Source organism: Typopeltis vanoorti, chromosome 20 (assembly GCF_054136105.1).
Source record: "Typopeltis vanoorti isolate ZY-2024b chromosome 20, IOZ_Tvanoo_1.0, whole genome shotgun sequence".
Classification (NCBI taxonomy): Eukaryota; Metazoa; Arthropoda; class Arachnida; order Uropygi; family Thelyphonidae; genus Typopeltis; species Typopeltis vanoorti.
In genome coordinates this window covers 21,536,884-21,559,733 of record NC_143568.1, presented here as the reverse complement: position 1 = coordinate 21,559,733, position 22,850 = coordinate 21,536,884, and the positions used below count along the sequence as shown (strand labels likewise).

General features: G+C 36.6%; 1 protein-coding gene across 3 annotated transcripts in view; it reads right to left on the bottom strand.

The window, feature by feature from the left end:
• The window catches only part of LOC150095276 (MFS-type transporter SLC18B1-like), a 545,110-nt gene that overhangs the window by 382,214 nt on the left and 140,046 nt on the right, over positions 1-22,850 (bottom strand). For all 3 annotated transcript variants that reach the window (XM_090410476.1, XM_090410480.1, XM_090410477.1), the window contains exon 4: positions 6,748-6,827. In XM_090410476.1, the coding sequence (XP_090266602.1) occupies positions 6,748-6,827 (80 nt within the window). The remainder of the gene's footprint in view (positions 1-6,747; positions 6,828-22,850) is intronic.

Sequence of the window (22,850 nt, the reverse complement as noted above, 5' to 3'; positions counted from 1 at the left end):
CAGGTCAAAGCCATATGATCACTTTCACCAGTTGATGGGAATGTCGTCATATTGGTTATAGACAAATTCTCTGATGCAATTACTAGATCTAACACTCTCAAACCCCAAGTACATTACATAACATACTGACTTAGGTTATTATTCCTCAGCAACTGTATAAATTCCATTTCCTTCTTCCTAAGTGTCCTTTCCTCCTTCCAATCTATGTTCCTATAGTTGAAGTCACCAGAATAATTACTGCACACACACACACACTCATTATCTGCCAATGCATACGAATACTATTCTCATCCCCTGGTCTATAGAAGCAAGCAAGTGTATATTTTGTTCTGCTGGCCTGTATCTCACACCAGATAGTTTCAAATGTGCTATTTTCACTGGCCTGTAGTTGAACTTTCTCTTTGGTTTCAGTTTATCAGCTGTTATCAATAATACTCCTCCCCCCATTCTTTTCTATCTATCCTCCCTGAAAACACTATACTCTTCACATTGTATCCCACTGACTAATAATCTTCTGTCAGTCATATCTCTCCAATACCAATAACCTTTGAGTAGGTTGTAATAATGCCATAAACTCCTTCCTCTTGTTCTGAATGCTCCTAGCATTAGTGTACATAAAGTACAATAGCTGTTCAGGACCACTGCTGTCCTTACACTTTATAATAACTATCTCATTTTCGTTTGTTACCAGTGGTGATAACTAAGTTATCTGCATATTCTTACACTCAACTCGCTTAACAGCTTACTCCCTAAAAGCTGTAGTTTCCGTGATTTTGCATATTCAATTTCACTTCATTAAACAACACCTTTTTTTCAGACCAAACCATTCATCTTGTATAAGCTCTTTTGTCCATCAAAATCACGCCAAATATCGATAAATTCCATATCATTCCTCCTGCATTGACCCCACTATAATGGCACACCTTCTCAACTCAACTCTGTCATACCACGGCAACAGATTCACTATCTTAACTCTCTCGCTCTTTTACTTTTGCTACTTTTCGTAACTCTTTCATGTCTTCCCTCATGCCATACTTGCCTTCTTTCAAAATCATTCATTCCAGCCAAAACAATCAATGCTTTCTCTTTATTCTTTTGCATTCTAATAGCCTTGATAACATTGTTAATTTTTGCACCAGGGAAGCATAATTTTGTCAATCAAGCAAAACTCTTATAGTAGACCATATAAGACTCTCTCCTTAATTTTTCCTTCTCTCTTAGTCAAGTATTCGTTTCTCTTTTCTTGGACGTCTTTCTTTATGTTTAGCTGAGCTACTCACCAGATGTTTCTGCATTCACTTTAGCTCATGCTTCGTCTTGTGTATTACTCCATGTAACTGCACTATCTCTCCTCTATTACTATAACCAACTCTTCATTCTTCATATCTGTCATACTACTGTTCTTTTGTACATCACTTTTATTCTTTCTCTCTCAATCATATTACTATTAATCTCTCTCTCTGAATCCTATCTTCCACTAGACCATCGCATACGTGTATGTGATGTGATTGATGATCAGGATGAATCATATGTGTATATGACTCAACCTGAAGGACTTGCTTCCACTGCTCAAACCAACCAGTGCTTCTAACACTCACTTTCATAGTATAGGCATGCACTCCCATGACTTTTGCTTTCAAACCAAATTTATCTTCAGTAACAAGTACATTTTACACACATTGCAATGAACAAAGTCCTTCAAAAAACTGTTATATACAGTTTATTGCTTATTTAATTTCACACAATGACACTTTCGATGCCATTGTGTGACGTTAAATAAGCAATAAACTGTATATAATTCATTGGAACTTGCAATACAATGAAGTCTGTTCATATTTAATTATTTAAATGTAAATAATTTTACTCAAAAAGAAACCATAACATGCTAATTATATCATCCCCCCCCCTTACTTTTATGTTAGGCTCAATGGCTTGATCGCAGCCAAGTAACTCGATGTCTTAGAAACCTGGTTACTACTTATGACAGGGCAGTTAATCCTATCTGCACTGTCATCGAGTTCTTCTGGCTCATTTGCTTGTTTTGCAGGATGAAATACTTAAGTTCCTGGAAGAAAAATCTTCTGTATGAGACCAGCTAACTCACTTTCATTTGCCAAGTCCTGATAAAGGTTCTTCACATCCTAGATAGCATTTGAACCAGGTTCTTTCCAATCAAAGGGCATCATCGATACCAACTAAGCCATAAAATTAAATTATGATTTTATTAATAAACCACAAAACTGTTTTTTGTGAACTTAGTATATATAAGTCCATGTACTTCATGCTATCATATAAATTAGATATGAAAAGACCAATTAAATTTAGCAACTTTTTCCTGGAGAAAATTAATTATTTTAAGGTCATTATTTGTGATTTGAAGCAATCTCCATTTTTAATATAGGAATTCCTAACGAAAAAGAAAGAAAATCTCATCTGTTTGTTCAGAATATATTTGTTTTCAAACAGTGTACTTAAACCAATAATAATGACTTATCTCTATCTAAACAAGCTATACAGTGATATTGCATATTATTTGTTAGTATGAGAGAATCATTTTTAATTATAGAAAGTTGCTAGTCTATGAATGTGGTGTGAATTAAAAGTTAGAGAGAATAAAGGATGGTTAAGATTTTGTCAAGTTTCATGGAAAACCAGGAGTGTAGTTCATTAAACTGATTATCTTTATAGGACATTTTTTTTTCAAGCATAAGGTAGGTGTGAGATGGATGAATAAAGAGATCAAGCATACAATACAGAGAAAAAGGGCATTGTGGAGGCAGCATAAGAGAAGTGGAAATAACCAATTTCATGAGGTCTACAAAGACCAAGCAAAGAGGGTGACTTGGTTGGTGAGAGTAGCTAGAGAGGTATGAACAGCAGTTAGCTAATGAAGCCAAAAAGAATCCTAAGGAGTTCTTTCGATATGTAGCCAGCAAAAGAAAGAATGATTAGGGAAGGATGACATTGATTGGAGAAAATGGTATAAAGACAGCTGTTGCAGAATGTGTGGTGGAGATACTTAATGAGCAGTTCATAAAGATCTTTCAATCTTGTGAATGTCACTTCATGGAGAGATTGAGAGCAGTAGATGATGGGGAGGAGAGACTGACTGTAAGCAAGCAAGAGGTGTATGGGGATTTCAGTATACTAGATATTAATAAGGCTGTGGAACTTGATAACATATCGCCACATATTCTGAAGGAATGTGCCAGGGAGTTGACACCTGTCTTGACATATTTTTTTAATACTAGTCTTGCACTTGGTCAAGTTCCTAGAGAGTGGAAGGAGGGCAAGATTGTGCCACTTCATAAAGGAGGTGATCGAACTCAAGCATCAAACTATAGGCTTATCTGTGTGTCAGGTGTTGTGGTTAACTTGTTGGAGAAGCTTGTGAGAACTAGGATCCAGAGTTGGGTAGACAACAATGGTATAATCTTTGATGGACAGCATGGATTTGCTAAAGGGAGGTCACTTATTAAAATAAAGTGACTGCTTCCTTGGGCAGAGGAGAAGGATACACAATAATAATATACTTGGATTTCACAAAAGCTTTTGATAGAGTACTTCAAGATAAGTTGACAGTGAAACTAGAGCAGATGAGGCTGGATATTAGATTAGTACATTGGATTGGAGACTGGCTATCTGATAGGTATCAACAAGTTGTGTATGGGGGTGTGATATCCAGGAAAAGGAAAGTCACTAGTGGAGTGCCTCAATAGTCTGTTTTAGGGTCATTGCTGTTTAACTTGTATATTAATGATATTGGTGAAGATTCAGATGGAGATATTCAGTTGTTTGCAGATGATGCAAAGTTGGGACGAACCATAAAGAGTAGTGAAGATGTTGTGGCTTTACAAGAAGACTTGAATAAATTGAGTGATTGGGCACAGGAATGGGGATGTGAATTCAATGTTGCAAAATGTAAGGTTTTAAAATTTGGAAAACAAAGATGGAATGCAGAATTTATGCTTGGTGAGAATATATTGTTGAAGTAGAGGAAATAAGAGATCTGGGGGTGATAGTGGATAAGGATCTAAAATTTAGGGGACACATCACCAAAATTGTGAAGACAACACAAAGGCTGTTGGGAATGATGCGGAGGACACTGACATGTAGACGTAGGGAGATTCTTGTCTCCCTACTTCTACACGTGTATAAGGCTTTGTTCCGTTCCATTGTATAAGGCTTTGATTAGGCCACACATGGACTATTGTGCCCAGATTTGGTCACCGGGTTTTTCAGAAGGATGAAGAGATGTTGGAAAGGGTCCAAAGGTGACTGACTAAGGTAGTTTTTGACCTCTGGAATGTTGAGTATGAGGAAAAATTGAGAAGATGTAATTTGCAGAGTCTGGTGGAGAAGAGGAAGAGGGGAGATATGATAGAGACCTACAAACTGATAAGGGGTTGTTATAAGATCAATGGTGGAGAAGTTCTACAGAGAATAGTGGGAGATAAGGGGAGAACCAGAGGTCATCCCTGGAAACTCTATAAAGAGGGTGTGAGTAGGGGAGTGAGAGGCAGGTTTTTTTCGTGCAGAGTTGTGAATGATTGGAATGCCTTGCCTGAGAGAGTGTGGTGTCTGCAAGGAGTTGAGTATGTTTAAGGCTCGGTATGATGAGATGTGTGTGTGTGTGATAAAAGGACCTCCCAGATGAGTCTTTGACCTCCATGAGGTCTTGGAGTAGTAATAATAATAATAATAATAATAATAATAATAATAATACTGAAAAACATAAAGTACTTTAGAAAACCTAAAGTTTTACTTGTTTGTTATGTTGTTCTGAACTGGAATTAGTTTGCTATATGCTATGTACTGTAGCTACCTAAATTTTATGCCTAATTTCCTCGATTTAGTACAGAACTGTATATTGTCATAATGTTATTATTATTATCAGACCTCCATAGAGTCCAAAGACTCATCATGAGCAATCTTACCATTGCACATGCAGTTCATCATGCCATGTCTTAGACGTATTCCAATCACCCATTCCATGCAAAAAAATCTACTCCTCATCTGTCCCTATTCACACCCCCCTTATACAACATCCAGGGATGGTTTCTTGTCCTCTCTCTGTCCACCTCCAATCTATGAAAAACCTCATTCATACTGATCTAGTAATAACCCCCTTGCCAGCTTATATGTCAATCTTTCTACCCCCACCTCCTCCAATCCACTACTCTGCAAAATATATTCCTTCAATTTATCTTCATATCCCACATCTAGAGACTAGCAACCTCCTTAGTCAATATTCTCTGGATCATTTCCAATATCTCTTCATCCATTTCAAAACTAGGTGACCAAATATGTGCAACATTAATCCATACGTGGCCTGATCAAGCCCTTATAAAATAGAACCATAACATCTTTACACATCAGTGTCCTCCATATCACTGACATAATCTGCTGTGTGTTGTCCTCATAATTTTAGCAACATGTCCCTGAAATTTCAGGTCCTTGTACATTCCACCATCACTCCCAGATCTCCCATCTCCTCCACTTTCTCTAAGATCTGCATTCCATCTATGCTTCCTGAATTTTAAAACTTTACACTTTGCAACACTGAACTGCTAACCCCACTCTACCCATTCAGCCAGTCTATTCAAGTCCTTTTGCAAGACTACAACATCTGCATATCAGCATTCAAACCCTTTCCAATATCATTAACATACAAAATCAAAGAGAAGACCTTTCAGGCATACTACTAGTGACTTTCCTTATCTTGAATATTGTACACAACTTGATATCTATCAGGCAACCAATCTCTTATCCAGAACATTAATCTACTATCCATCAGCACCCTTCCCAATTTAATTACCTGCTTGTAATGTTGCAAATGATCAAAGGTCTTTGCAAAATCTAAATATACCGCTGTGTATATATTATTATTATTATGTGACACCTCCAGGGAGTCCAAAGACTCATTGAGGGAGGGTGTGCCAACAGCAGCAAACGATTAATTCCCTTCCAACTACTAACAGTGCTCAAACTCGCTTAACTTTTTTGTAAGCCATTAGTAGCAGAGGCTCTACCAATCCACCAAACTTTCTCCCTTGTCCAATTTATGCATCTCCCTTGTTCCCTTACTGAAGACTGTGGTTATCAATCGGAGATACAGGAAAGTAGACTCAGTGAATTTATTTTATTTCGCTGTTCTAAGTGTATAAAAATATACACTTAGAACAGTCAAAGAACTGGTCAGAACTCTAAAAGAAAAAATATGGTACTTGGATGGTTATTCTCTGTTAGGGGTGTTCTAATGAACTGCTAAATTTTATGAGAAGATAAATCCATAAAAGATTTTACAATTTCTTGTTTTCATTGGTTAATTGAGAGAATTAGTGAGAACACAAATATTAACAAAACAAGTTACTCTGGACTTTCTTTTTGTTGATCCATAAACAACAGTACCTAATTCAAGAAATAATTTTATTTTGAAATGCAGTTTATTCAATTGGATTTTAAAAACTTTTATAAATAAACATATATAATATACCTACACTAGAAATTTTAGGGAAATTGATGGGCTGCAGATAAAATGCATTTTCCTTTGTTATTAAAAAAGTACAATGCATCTGTAATTTAAGTGCGGTCAGTATAACCGAAACAGACCACACTTAAATTACGGATGCATGGTCTGTTTAGGTTATACTTAGATGATTCCTTAATTTACACTATGGATTTATAGATACTAGTATCTAGTTAATTGTTGCTAATGGAGGTAAAGATAGATATTTAAAAACTTACCCAAACAGTGCAGTAGGAGCACCAACCAAAAATAATCCTGACATAAAAAGGAATTTACAACCAACTTCACCTCTTGTCAACTACAAAAAGATATATTATGCTAAGATTAACAAATCAGATCAAACAAGATATAATTCTATAAAACTGTTAAAAGCTATTAATGTATAAATTAAAAATGCTGATAATTCCTCTTCCCAGCTTATACTGTTGTATAAGCTGGGAAGAGGAAAATGCATGTAGTAATAAGGGAATGGAATTTCTAGAATTCTTGAGGGACAAATGTCTTAGGCAACATGTAATAGAGGAAACAAGAGGTTTGAGAGTTTTGGCATTTGGTCATAGCATCAGAAGAGTTGATAATAACTGAGATGACATTTCTTCCCCCAGTTTGAGAGAGTGACCATGTGGTTTTGACTTGGAAGATGAATAGACATGCAGGAGTATCAAAGAAAAGGGAATGCATGTGGAATTATAAGGCGGGTGATTATAATAGTCATAGATATCAACTTGGGACAGTTCCATGGAGAGGGGGGATTGGAAGGGAAAGATATCATTAGTGCTTGGGATATTGTGAAGGAATATTTCTTAACAGCAGTAGTAAGCTGTATTCCACGAGTGAAGAAGAAAACACAATTTGGTGTAAAGTGGATGACAAACAATATCAAACAGGAACTGCAGGGTAAAAAGAGATTATGGAAGAGATATAAAGGAGAGGAGAGTGGTGGAGAGCAGATGCATGATGAATATAAGACTCAGCCCAGGAGAGTGACTAGTATGGTTAGGAAGGCAAAACTGGAATATGAGAAGAGATTGGCATTAAGATCCAAAGAAAATCCTAGGGAATTTTTTAGCTATGTGGCCAGTAGGAGGAGAAATGATTGTGGAAGAATGACATTATGGGATAAAAATGGGAATAGAGTGACTGATGCAGAGGACATAGTGGAGTTGTTCAATGAACACTTTATTGGAGTATTTCATCCTGGAGAAATAAGTTTTAATACTAGAGGGATAGGGCAAGTTCGAGGTTTAGAGGTGCAAGAGGAGAGTGTGTTCCAAATACTGAGTACTCTGGATGTCAGTAAAGCTGGGGTCTGGATGGTATTTCACCACGAGTTTTGAGAGAATGTGCTAAAGAACTGACAGCTCTGTTGACCTGGCTTTTCAATGAAAGTCTGACTACAGGAAAGGTACCCAGGGAATGGAAATAAAGTAAGATAGTGCTATTGTGCAAGGGCAGTAGCAGACTGGAAGTGTCTAATTATAGACCAGTTTGTGTGTCATCAGTAGTTCTTAAGGTCTTGGAGAAATTAGTGAGGGACCATATACAGCGTTCGGCAAATGACTGTAATGTTATCTGTGAGAATCAACATGGATTTGTTAATGGGCACTCTTGTTTTAGCAATATGCTAGCCTTTTATAATAAAGTTACGAGAGCAGTAGATGACGGAAAGGCATATACTGCCATTTTTTTGGATTTTGCAAAGGCATTTGATAGGGTACCACATGATAAGCTGATACTTAAGTTGCAGCACATGGGTTTAGATGTCTGGTTAGTCAACTAGATTCAGGATTGGCTGTCTGATAGGTATCAGATAGTTGTGTATGGTGGGGCAATATCAAGGAGGCAGAAGGTTACAAGTGGAGTTCCACAAGGCTCAGTACTGGGACCTGTATTGTTTAACCTTTATATCAATGACATTGTCAATGGATTGCAAGGGGATATTCAGTTGTTTGCAGATGAAGGGTTATCAGTAATGGTGCAGATCTGGCAGCCCTTCAATAGGATTTGAATAAAGTGGAGAGATGGACAAATGAATGGGGGTGTCAGTTTAATGCAGCAAAATGTAAAAGTCTTGAAGTTTGGGATACATCGATGGTAGGCTGCATACTCAAATGGAGGAGCTGTACTGGAGGAAGTGGGGGAGACAAGAGATCTGGGAGGTGATGACTGATAGAAAACTGAGAAGGATACTGACCTGCAGAGATAAGAGAGTTATCATTCCGTTGTAAAGACCCTGATCAGACCACACTTGGACTATTGTTCTCAATTTGGTCCCCAGGATTTGAAGGGGATAAATTAACTGTGGAAAGGGTACAGAGGCAGATAAGAAAAATAAATGTTTTCAGGACTGTACAATGTTAGTTATGAGGATCGGCTGACGAATGTGGACTGCAGAGCTTAGTGGTTAGAAGAAGGTGAGGTGATATGATCGAGACTTTTAAACTGTTGAGAGGCAGTTACAGGGTTGACACTGGAGCATTCTTTCACTTGGTGGAACAGCGGGAAGGAGAGAATAACAAGGGGCCATTCCTGGAAGTTACGAAAGGAAGCTGTGAGAAAGAGGGTGAGGAGTGGTTTCTTTGCAAGGAGGGTGGTTGAACCATGAAAGCAAGAACGGTCAATGAGTCCAAGGAGTGGTATGATAGACTTTGTGTTTCCTAGGAAGGTCCTACCACGATGAGTTTCTTGATTCCATGAAGTTCTGAATGATAATAATATTGATCAGATTATTAAAATATGGAAAATAACAATCAAGTATCCAGCTTTATTACCCAGTTAACCAGAAGAACTGTTATCAATACATGCTATATGCAGATGATCAGATTATGTTACAAGACAATGAAAATGACCCTCAAAAATCAGCTTACGAATTAAATAAAGTAAGGCAATAATGCAATTTAAAAATTTCGAGATCATGTAGATCAAAAATAGTTATAGAAAATTAAATTATAGAACAGATGACACAGTTTTAGTCCGCTCGGTTAGCCTAGTGGCTGTATGCTTCACAACCATATGCCTGGGTAAGAGTGTCCTAGGTTTGATTCCCGTTGGTGACGTGAGGAACTGAAGGATCTTCCTCAGCCCATAGCCAAGTTAGCCGGTCTTGGGCGTGGACAGTAGGGTTTTTTCCCCAGTTTATCCTGGGGTTTTTCATCCCACAAAGCAGGCAAACCAGCCTTGAGAACTCAAGACTATGGACATAGGATACACCAGGGCATAGGGCTGACCACCCTATCCTGTGAACGGTTTGAGGTCCAATGATTAATAAACCATTGACATCGCAAGGTAAAAGAAGGAAAAAGAAGATGAGATGACACGGTTTAATTATTTAGACATAATAACATATCTAAAAGATAAACATATAGATAAAAAAAGAGATAGAAATTTCAGAAAATCTGTGGAACAATTAAAAGGACACTGAATAAAAAAACAAGATGAAAACTATAGAGACAACTACTGTGTCTGAATAAAAACTTTAGTTTAATATAATAAAATGTACATTTGACGTTTCGACCTTTATGTCAAGGTCATCTTCTGGCGCATACAACTATACACAGAAAACATGCTAAACTACAATCAAACTGGTTTGTTACAGCCACTGACCAACCGCTAAAACAATTGTTGGCCTGACCTCTGGCGAAAAAAAAAATAAAATAAAAAATTATACATCAACGCTAGTGTTGATGTATAATTTTTTTTTTTCGATTGTATTTTAAAATCAAATACAATCTTATACAACCATATAAGAAATTAAGATATCAGAGAAGAACTAGATATTTATAATGTAAATAAAAAGCTCAAGGAATATAGAGAGAAATGGAAAGAACATCTGTTTAGAACGGAAATATATTAGCTACCAAAAGAAGTGGATAGATATAGATCAAAGAGAGAGAGAGGAAACCTAGTGGCAGGATGGAAAGACTAAAGTATCAGAGCTGGATAACTTGGGAAGAGATCTTGACATAGCCTTTTAATGAATTCAGAGAACTAATCAGGGCTTCTAACTTAATGACAAATCCTCATCTGCCACATTAGTAAATATGTCTGGATAGTAAACAAATAAGGATGATCTGGAAATTTGGGATTTAGCCAACCGAAGTATATTCTTATTGTTTAAATACCAAAATAACATGATGGTGCAACATAATAGAATTTCATGTCAACTCAGGCATTGCATAGTTAAAAAATCCAACTAAACATCAACAGACTTCAAAATAAGCACAATTAACATACGTAGTCAATGAAAAAGAAATGGAACTAGCAGATGAATTGAATAAGTACCAGATCGAAATAATAGGCGTTACCAAAATAAAGAAGACAAAAACATGTGAGATTCTCATAATCAAGAAATACAAGATATGTTCAGCCAGTAATCATCAGGGAAAAGAAATAGCTATCGTATTCACACTAAATATAAGGGTAATATTCTTGAATAGCAGGCAATGTCAAGTAGAGTGATGCATGTAAATAACAGAACAGAAAATTGGAAAATGAGACTTATTTTGTGCATGGTCCCACAGAAGGTTCTATGAAGGAAGAAGTGAAGGAATTTTTGAGTCATTAGAGAAGGTGGCTGCCCTAACAAAAAAGGAAAAACTGGTTCTTGCTGGAGATCTAAACAGCAGAGTAGGAAATGATGACCAGACTATAAAAAGGTTTTGGAAAAATTTAGAGAAAAGAATAAAGTTAATAATAATGGTAAATACCTACTGAATTTCTTTTTAGCACATGGACTAGTTTGTCACTAACACTATTTTCTAACACTGACTAACAAATTCACATGGAGAAAAGACAATGAAAAAAAAAACCTCACTTTTACTATATTCTCAATGATGGTGATATCATCACACTGGTTCAAGACACGATTGTATACAGAGGATTTGAAATAGTAAGTGATCACCATTATTAGTTTTGAGCAGATAAAATTGAATGGCATACTGAAAAGAAAAGCATGTATGAAAATTTTAAAAAGAATCACGTTCAGCAACTTTCAAAGATAAAATGTATTCAAGAAAAAATAAATTTAGAGCTTGGAGATTCATTGGCAGATGCTGAAGAAAACATTGATTAGACTAAACAGGCATGTGGCAAGGTTGTCTGCAAGATGGAAAACTCAAAGTGCTGTGGTAAACTGAGCAAGTTAAAGAGGCAGTAAGGAAAAGAAGAAAGTATATTGAGAGTTCCTGGCAAGAAAGTCAGCATGTGTTCTTGAGAGAATTCAGAAAAATGTAAGAAAGTGAAGAACTATGTGAATCTAACCAAACAAAATTCATTTGAGGTTAATGTTAAGAACTGTAGCAGACAAGTGTGAGAAGGAAGATAATGACTGCCCATGACATATGATAATGCAGAACTGAGGAGGAGAGCAGCAGTGAATGACATAATAGTGAAAATGTGATGAAGGGGGGGGGGGGGTCTGGAATATGTGGATGTTTGGAGTGCATCTGAAAATAGAAGAGAGCTGTATACAAGAAATTAACTGTATTTGAATCTGATAGAGCATAGGCATCTGGAGAGATTGTTGTTCTCTGGGCAAATGAGAGTGTTAGACAGTAAAAAATAGAGTTTGCATGTTAACAGCTGCAGCCTCTTGTGGGGTCGCCACTTGGGAGATTGGAAAATGTATGGTACATTTGCAATGTCAAATGGCGTCTGGAGGAAATAATAATAGATAGCAATGGTGACAGTGTATTGCTTTTTCTTCATACAGATTCCAGGAATATCATGCATAAATTAAGTGAATTGGTGACATCGATAGCCTCAGCTTGTCCAAAGATTATTGGAATCAGTGAAAACTTGGTTGGCAGAAGATGATGTTCTTACAGGAATAGAAGTAGAATGGTATAGCATATTTACACATGATAGAAAGCACAAATGAGGTGGTGGAGGGGTACTTATGATAAGTCATAAGCCAAAGAATTTGGAAGGAAATGGCAATGATAGTTTTAAGTGTATGGTGTGAGGTGGAAGTGGGCAGAACAGGACATTTAGTGGGATGTTGGAAATAGAAAATGTTTATGCAAATCAGTTTGGTGAATGCAACAGGAATGATCATTATGGGATATTTTAACTATAACAGTACAAATTGAGGGGGAATGGAATTTCTGAAATTCTTGAGGGACAAATGACTTAGATGATGTGTAGTAGAGGGAACATGAGGTTCCATGGTTTTGGATTTGCTCCGTACATCAGAGAATCTGATGGTAACTGAGACACAATTTTTGTCCCCCTCTCACTGGTGAGTGTGATCATGTAATCTTGACTTGGAGGCTGAATAATTAGAAATCAGCTAGAAGCACTTCCATGGATAGAAGAATTGCAAGAGAATGTTAGACTGTGATGAAAGGGGGGGGGAGCTGGAATACAGAATATGTGGAAATAGTTGCATTCAAAAATTATGCAAAGATAGAGTAATCTGGAATGAATTATTTGAAATGGCTGGAATTGAAGGCATATGAAAATGGCTATCAGTTTAATGTTAGAAAATGTAGTCATGCACTTCATTATAATAAAATATATAGCACCATATTATATTGATAGGTTTACTAGAAAACTGATCAGACTAGTGATGTTCTAGTTTTAGATAGGAAGTTTAAGTTCAAGGGTGACATGGCAAAGATTGCTAAATAGTTCCTATTTGATTTCATTAGTAATTCATTTTAATTTCATGCATGTCATTTTTTTTTTAAATTTGAGGAATGCAAATGAATTGTGGATGCTGGTTCTCACCAGCCTCTCCAACACTTTAACCACAACAATTGACACACAGATAGGCCTATAATTTGATGCTTGAGAGTTCTGTCACCTTGAGAGAAGCAGCACAATCTTGCCTTCCTTCCACTCCTTTGGAACTTGACCAAGTGCAAGACTCATATTAAATAAATATGTCAAGGCAGACGTCAGCTCCCTGGCACATTCCTTCAGAATATTTGGTGATATATTATCAAGTCCCACAACCTTATTAACATCAAATTTGCTCAATTCCCCATACACCTCCCTTGCTCACAATCAGTCTCCCATCCTCCTTATGCACTGCTTTCAAACCCTCCGTGATGTCACATTCACGAGGATGACAGACCTTTATGAATTGCTTAAATATCTTAATTATATCATCCACAGCAGTTGTCCTTTTCTCATTTTCTCCAACCAGTGCCATCCTACTGCAATTGTTTTTATTTTTGCTGGCTACATATCGAAAGAACTCCCTGGAATTTTTTTTTTTTTTTTTTGCTTCATTATAGCTAGCTGCTGCTCATACTGAACTTTTGCTATCCTTACTAACTGTGTCACCCTCCTAGCCTGTTCTTTGTATTCCTCATGGAATTGATTATTACCACTCCTCTTATGTTGCCTCCATAATGCCTTTTTTTTCTCTGTATTGCATGCTTAATCTCTTCATTTATTTTTACACTTACCTTATTTAATCTTCTCACCCTTGGAATACATTTAGACATTGATTCTACTAGATAGTTCTTGAATATCACCCAAGCAGCATTGATCTCCTTTCCAAACAACTCCTCATTCCATGCCACACCACCTGCAAGCTGTCTCCTGAGCCTCTCATAATCACCAGCCTTGTAGTTCTAAACAAATCCTTTCCTCACAGAAGTCCTCACTGCCTATAACCACCCAGGTAATCACTTCATGGTCACTCTCACCAATTGGAGGGTGATTTGAACCTCATTTATAATAACATCCTCTGATGAGATGATCAAATCCAAGACCTTCAATCCTCGTGTGCCTTCTGTTACATACTGTAAAATATTTTGCATTCAAAATATTTTACATACTGTAAAATACATACAAAATACAAAATATTTTACATACTGTAAAATTACATTCTGTTACATACTGTAAAATAGTTTCATTCAAAAATTATGCAAATATTTTATCCTACCGGCTGCACCATTGTAATAATATTTACACTTTTATTTGTTTGTTTTTTCTTTATTGTCTTAAATTGTATTTCTATATAATAAATGTTCGGTATCTCTCGTTGACGTTATTACTTTTCTAACCTTATGTCGATGCTGCGACACTGTAATATCTTTCTAATTGTTGTTTCAGCTTTTATTTATTTATTTCTTAACTTTATGTATTACTTTTATCTCTTTACCTTATATCGACTTCTAATTCCTCTTAGGGGTTTCTCTATAGACTTAATCTTACTTTCAGTTTACTCCCTTTTTGTCCTATTATAAGGTACTCCCCCTTGTGCCTGGGATCTCTAGATATTTATTTGAATTTCAAGACTGCGCCTCAGAAGTTCCCCTTAAGACACAAGAAAGCATTAATACCCTAGTTGAACAAAGAACTTATTCAAAATTTAGCACGGTTTGCAGTCATGACCTAAATTTCTATATTGAACTCAAATAACCAATAACTTCTGGGTTTCCCCACCTTACAGGTCCGAATTAGTTTTATTTGGGATCAGTGCATTGCAAAAAGATTAAACTGAGACAGAATCATTATGTACTAATAAACAATCAAAATTTAATTACTGGTTAGATAGTCATATATAATACATGAAATTAATATTTCATTCACCTTAGAAATTCTTAGTCTTGAATATATTCCCAGGTGTGATGCTTAATGAACTCTCTCATACCCTCTCAAATAAATCTTAATTGGTACATTTCATATTACAAACTTTTCAAAGACTTTTCACATATAACAAGCAAATATTTTAGGTGCGAATAACAATCATAATTAGCCTTTACACATGCACCATGCACTCATTATATATCTCTTAGATTCTCACTCTCTAACTTAAGAACTTAGTTATGTCACTGGTGATCACATTAGCATGATTTGATCCTTTCTAGATTAAACATTCCTATTATTTACAACAAGCATTCAAATTAGCACACATATAATTATTAGAAGGGAATTCAATTAGCCCAATTACTTCCTAGGGAATTTAACTACACTCATGTTTAGCTTATCAATCATTTATACAGATCTACGAATAATTCATGCACGACAAAACTCTATTTTTATATACTAAACAGTTCAAAAGTTCTTTAGGGTCTTAATTCGCACACATAAAAGAAATGAACATTCTGGCTCACGTGGGTCTTTGACTGTCTTGCACACATCTTCCCTCTTTGTTCTGTTTATTTTCTACCAGTACTTCAGGGGTCTCTTCTCCGTTCTGTGTTTTCTTCCTCTCCTTGATAAGAGTCTCAGGGCACTGTCGAGGGATCGCATCGGCCAACAGGATACTGGATAGGTTTCTTCCGGTGTCTGGAACTGACCGGCGAGGAACTGCGTACTTACAAGAACTGGGGTACTAACAAGAACCCCAGACAACAGCACGAGTTTGGCAGTTCTTGAACTTTCGCCGACAAATCTTATTCTTCCCTTTTTTGCATCCTTAATCCGGCTGTGGCCTATGGGACTTTCCGTTTGATGCCAGCTGCACCTTTTCAGTACTGATCCCGAAGGTCACCTGCTACAGGACTTGTAAACACTTTTCAGAGGAAACTGCTGACTTAGCGATGTTACCCTTGGTTTCAAACATCCTACTTCTGTTTTTAAAACAATGAGTGAGTCAATTCCCTTTGGGCTTATTTTGGTGTTTATACAAAATTTAAACATAGGAAGCATAGATATATTTTATACAAGGTATTTAAGGTGTGTTCCTACTGTAAAAATCGATGTACTAGAGGTATTATTATTTCTTGTAACATCGAGTTTTTACAATACTGTTTGAGGTAGTTATCTCTCAGAAACTAATTTTTTTTTACTTCCAGTCTGCGTTGCTGTACTTAAAATCACATCTCCTCGCATCACATTACAATCCAATCACATCACACATTAAAATCCCCAAATGATCACCCTTTTCCCATTTGCTAATTCGATTATACATTTCAATACCATCCACATTACCAAGTCTATAATAACATCCAACAAATTATTTCATTCTATTAACCTCTATCTCATGCCATACAAAATCACTGCCATTATTTTCCTCTTGTATCTGTACCTTGTATGGACATAACTATTTTTCTGTCATCGATAGAACTCTCCCCCCCCCCCCAATCCTTTTTATCGGTATTCCCAAATACCGTATTTTTTGGACCATACGATGCACCTTTTTACATAGAAAAATCGACTTAAAATTGGGGGTGCGTCTTATGGTCCGAAGGTAACATTAAAATACGAATCCTTACACTGTACCGAAGCTGTTAGCGAAGTTCAATTACTGGTGCAATATTTTAATAAAGTTAGTAAGTACGCCACTGAAGGTAGGTACCTAAGTTATCTTGCTGCATATGGGTGATTTAGAGCATCAATGGTCATTAGTGTGTAAACATATGTGCTTTTGTATGGTTCATTTGAATTATTTTAGTCGTTAAAATTTTTATCTTAAAATTAGAAAAAATGAGTGTAAAACAAAAAAGACTTTCATATAACATGAGTTATAAATTAAATGTGATAAATTATGCAAAACAATATGGAAACAGAGCAGCAGAAAGACATTTTGGTCCACCACCAACAGAAAAAATGGTTCGTGAGTGGAGAAAACAAGAGGAACAATTAAAACTGCTATGTAAACACAAGAAAAATGGTTAGAATTAGAAGTACAAATGAAAATTTGGGTAACAAATCATCGAAACATGGGAATATCTGTTTCTACGAAAATTATAAATTTTGAAGCGAAACGATGGGCAACTGCTAATGGAATTTTAGATTTTACCGGATTACCGTCTTGGTGCTTTAGATTTATGAAAAGACACGGGTTATGCATGCGTATAAAAACCACTCTAGCCCAAAAAATGCCGGCTGACTATGAAACTAAAATTATAGAATTCCATAGATTTGTCATATCAGCGAGAAGGAAATTTAACTTCGAGCTTAATCAAATTGCAAACATGGATGAATGCCTCTAGCTTTTGATGTTCCTTCAAATCGGACAGTAGATTCAAAAAGCACCAAATCAATTGTGATCAAAACAACAGGTCACGAAAAAACTCACTACACTGTAGTTTTAGCTTGTTGTGCAAACAGAACAAAACTACCCCCCCCCCCATGTTAATCTTTAAGAGAAAAACATTACCGAGAGATGAAATTCGTCGTGGCATTATTATCCACATTCAAGATAAAGGCTGGATGGACGAAACAGGAATGAAATTATGGATAAAAAAGATATGGGCAAAACGTCCAGGTGTGTTGTTTAAAAAGCCTGCAATGTTAGTGTGGGATCAATTCAGAGCGCATAAAACAGAATCAACCAAGAAGCTTCTAAAAGAAATGAATACAGAATTAGCTGTCATTCCTGGAGGCCTTGCAAGTCAATCACATCCCTTGGATGGATCTTTTATTGAAACATTTTAGGAAGAGTGGAGCAAATGGATGGCAAAGCCAAATTATGATGTTACAGCAACAGGACGTATGAAACGGCCAACAATTTCAGAAGTATGTACCTGGGTGAAAAATTCATGGGAAGTTATGAAAGAAGAGACGATTATAAAGTCATTTAAGAAATACGGGATAAGTTATACGATGGATGGTACTGAAGATGACGCAGTTTTTGAAGGGAGTGACAACAATAGTTCAGACGAAAGTAATATGAACGGTGACATTAACAAGACCAGTGATAGTACCGAGAGTGAAGATGAACTGAATATTGCTAATACAAATGATTGTAACAATAAATAAAAATTAAGTAAGAATTTGTAAATATCTTTATATAATAAAATATTTTTTTCTAAAAATCGTCTCATAAATTTGGGGTGCGTCTTATCATCCGAAAAATACAGTACATCATACTCTTCCATCTCTGTTCCTGTCAGGATGTTATCCTCATTCAATCAATGCAACTTTTATTTCCTTTGTTTTTTGTAATTCTAGCATTTATATACAAACATAACAAGTTTCACTGATGCCACTTATTAGAATGTGAATTCTCCATATTTAACTCAAGCCATTTCTTTTTCTCCTTATTCATCTTAGAACTTTCTTCAAATCCAGCTGTTTTCCCTTGATCCCAGGTCATCCCACCTTCCCTTTTTTGTCTACACACACATTCACATCCTCTTGGAACATCAACATTTCTCATGCTATGTTTCCCATTCCAACCTGAATCTCCCTGTTTATCTTGTACACTTGTTCTTTCATTCTTTACAATCATTCTATCCACTTCTTCATTAATAAGCCCCATTTCAATTTCTCAACCTTCCAGCAGCAGCCTTTCCAAATAACTCTCACCAAAACCATCCAAATGCAGTCCTTCACTCTTATACAGTTATATAATCATTCTTTCATATTCTTTCTTTCTTTTACTTGCAGTGTAATGATAGAATTCCTTTGGGCTGTATCTTGGCTTACAGGTCCAGTTTCTTTTGATACTCAGCTTTCTGTACAACAGTTATAACTCTTCTGAGCTGCTCCTTATAATTTTCCTAACTGACATGTCATCCTTATGCACATGATATTCCTTCCCAAATCATCTTTTTCTTACAAATCTCTTGCTTAATAAGATTGCATATCCATTTCTATCCTACATTATTTATTCTTTAAAACTGGGGGACATTCCAATACCACATCAGAGGGCATGCGAGGATTGAAGGTCTTGGATTTGGTCATCTCATCAGAGGATGTAATTATAAATGCGGTGTCAAATCACCCACCAATTGGTGAGAATGACCACGAGGTGATTACCTGGGAGGTTGCCAGCAGTGTGAGGACCTCTGTAAGAAAAGGGTATATGTAGAACCACAAGGGGGATGATTATGAAGAGCTCAGGAGACAGCTTGCGGGTGTAGCATGGAATGAGGAGTTAACTGGAAAAGAGATCAATGCAGCTCGGGTGATTTTCAAAAACTATCTAGTACATGCAATGTCTAAATGTATTCCAAGGGTGAGAAGGTTAAACAAGGTAGGTGTGAAATGGATGAATAAAGGGATTAAGCATGCGATACAGAGAAAAAGGGCATTATGGAGGCAGCATAAGAGAAGTGGAAATGACCAATTCCATGAGGATTACAAAGACCAGGCAAGGTGGGTAACTTGGTTGGTGAGGGTAGCTAAAGCGAGGTATGAACAGCAGTAGCTAATGAAGCCAAAAAGCATCCTAAGGAGTTTTTTCAATATGTAGCTAGCAAAAGAAAGAATGATTATGGAAGGATGACACTGATTGGAGAAAAGGGTATAAAGACAGCTGTTGCAGAATGTGTGGTGGAGATACTTAACGAGTAGTTCTTAAAGGTCTTTCAATCTTGTGAATGTGACTTAATGGAGAGATTGAGAGATGGTTGGGAGGAGACACTGACTGTAAGTGAGCAAAAGGTGTATGGGGAATTAAGTAAACTAGATGTAAATAAGGTCGTATATCTTGATAATATATCACCACATATTCTGAAGGAATGTGCCAGGGAGTTGATGCCGACCTTGACATAGTTTTTTAATAGAAGTCTTGCACTGGTCAAGTTCCTAGGGAGTGGAAGAAGGGCAAGATTGGGTCACTTCATAAAGGAGGTGATTAGAACTCAAGCATCAAATTATAGGCCTGTCTGTGTGTCAGGTGTTGTAGTTAAGTTGTTGGAGAAGCTTGTGAGAAATAGGATCCAGAATTGGGTTGAAATCTACTTTTTTATTACAATAAGGTGATGGCTTCCTTGGACAGAGGAGAGGGATACACAGTAATATCCTCTTCTCGCCTATCCTTTCTAAAAATACTGTACCATTTATACTCAATACTAGTTAGTATGTCCACTCTGAAAGCCATATCTCACTAATGTCTACAATCTCAGGTCCACAATGTATTCACATCAAGGCAACAAATTCTATCCCTTTGTTTCTTATACTCCTAGCATTTGTATACAGACAAAAGTTACCTGCATGTTTTTTTTGTATACTCTTCTCTGTAGTCTGCATGTTATAGTTGGAAAAATTGCTGAACTTTGTTTCTATCTAGTGCCTTAGTTATGCAGACATCCTTGCACATGCTAAATCTGAACCAGATGAGAACAAAAACATACTCTACTCATAATCATTTCCAGGATAATGCACATTCCATCATTAAAACAGTTATATAACATTGTCACTTTTACACACACAGATGTTCATCATTCCTCTCATTAAGATTAAGTTTCCATGACTCTCTCTCTCTGTTAGGTCTCATACCAATTAATAATTTCTCATAATATCCCTGTATGTACTTTAAAGTCGTATTCTCTCAAAGCAAACAAAACAGATCCCAATAAACAAGTATCCAGAAACCTTACATATACAAGACGGTCTTTTGTTAGTAGCAGAACAAATGCTGAGAACCTGCAATGCAGATAAAAGGAATAGTGTACATAAATCCTTTGTCAATTGGTAAAAGGAACAGAATGAATCTATCTTCACAGATGGTGTTCAAAATTATCTCCGTTGTGTATTTTGGGAACTCCCTAAATCTAGAGGGATTTAACATTATCTAGTAATTTTATAAGAACATTTTTTTTGGTTTGTGGGCTGCTGCTGTGCTTGCATGCACATATGTATTTCATATCATTCTGCATATGAAAATATGCAATGCAAAATATCTGCTGATAATAACTTGATTAAAAGTTATTTATTAGTGTTGGTATTCATATTTATTAAAAGAAATAATGTTGGTATTATTTCCAAGCATCTAGTCCAAGAGGACTCATCACAGGATGTTGAACACTCACAGATGATAATAACTATAGTACCTTGGCTTGCATATATTCAATGTTGGAGCACACACCACCCATTCTATAGCAGCCACCATCTGGCAACGCATTCCATTCATTCACCACCTGCCAAGCAAAAAATCTTCTTTTCACTTCTTTACTCACTTGACCTTTGCACAGTTCCAGGTATGATCTCTTGTTCTCATATCATCTGTTATCCTACACAGTAATTCCTCTGTATCTGTTATGATAGGCATCTCTCACCAACTTATACATCTCAATCATAGCATCCTGCCTCCTTCTCTTATCCACTAAGCTATGTTTAGTTATTCATCTCTGCACTCTCTCCAATATTTCCTTATCACCAGTATAGCTAGGTGACCAGACCTGCGCAGAAATCTAAATGAGGACCTGATTAGTGTCTTATACAGTGGAACTATACCATCATTATCAATACAGCACAGCATTCTTTGCATTATGGCAGCAGTTTTCTGGATAACCCTTACAACTTTTGCAATGTGTGTCCCCTAACTTCAGTTCCCTATCCAGCAAAATCCAAAGATCCCTTGCCTCCTCCACTTTCTGAAGCAAGTTCCTCCAATATGGTAAACTTCATTCCATCTTCTCTGACCAAAATACATAACCTTATACTTGGTAACATTGAAATGACATCCCCCATTCTTCAGCCAAAAGCACTAATCTGTTCAAAACCTCTTGTAACAATGACATCAGAACTTCTTGACATTGCTCTTCCTAATTTAGTATCATCAGCAAAAAAAACTGAATATATCTCCTTTAACATTGTGAACTATATCATTGATATAGTTAAACATATAGCATTCAAATACAGCTTACTATTGCTGCTAACAAATATTCTTTCGCAATTTCCCAAGAACTAATAATATCTTGCCCTTCCAATTCCTCCCTCCATGGAACTGTCCCAAGTTGATATCTAAGACTATTATAATCACCCGCCTTATAATTCTACATACATTCCCTTTTCTTTGATACTCCTGCATGTCTATTCATCTTCCAAGTCAAAACCACATGGTTACTCACTCCAGCTGGTAAGAGAGATATCATCTCAGTTATTATCAGCTCTTCTGATGCTATAACCAAATCCAAAACTCTTGAATCACTTGTTCCCTCTATTACATATTGCCTAATACATTTGTCCCTTAAGAATTCTAGAAATTTCATACCCTTATTATACATGCATTTTCCTCTTCCCGGCTTATACTGCTGTAGTTAAAATCTCCCATAGCGATTGTTCTTCTTGCACTTGCCAAGCTCAACTGCCTAAACATCCCCTGCTCCCCAACATCTGTGCTCCTTGGCTTGTAGCAACACCCACCAAATATGCTGTCTTGCCCCCCCCCCCCCCCTACCTCACACCATATGCTTTCAAAACCATTAGTGTCACTGCCTTCCAAAGCCTCTACTCTTACAGGACGTAAATCATCACTTATCATAAGCAGTACTGCACCACCACGTTTTCCCTTCCAATCTTGCTGAAAAATGCTGTACTCTGCTACTTCTATTCCTGTTATTATATCATCTTCCGTCAACCATGTCTCAGAGATCCCAATAATCTTTGGTCAGGCTGGCGCTATCAGTGCCACTAATTCATCACCTTTATTCCGGATACTCCTAGCATTAGTATAAAACATAAAAAT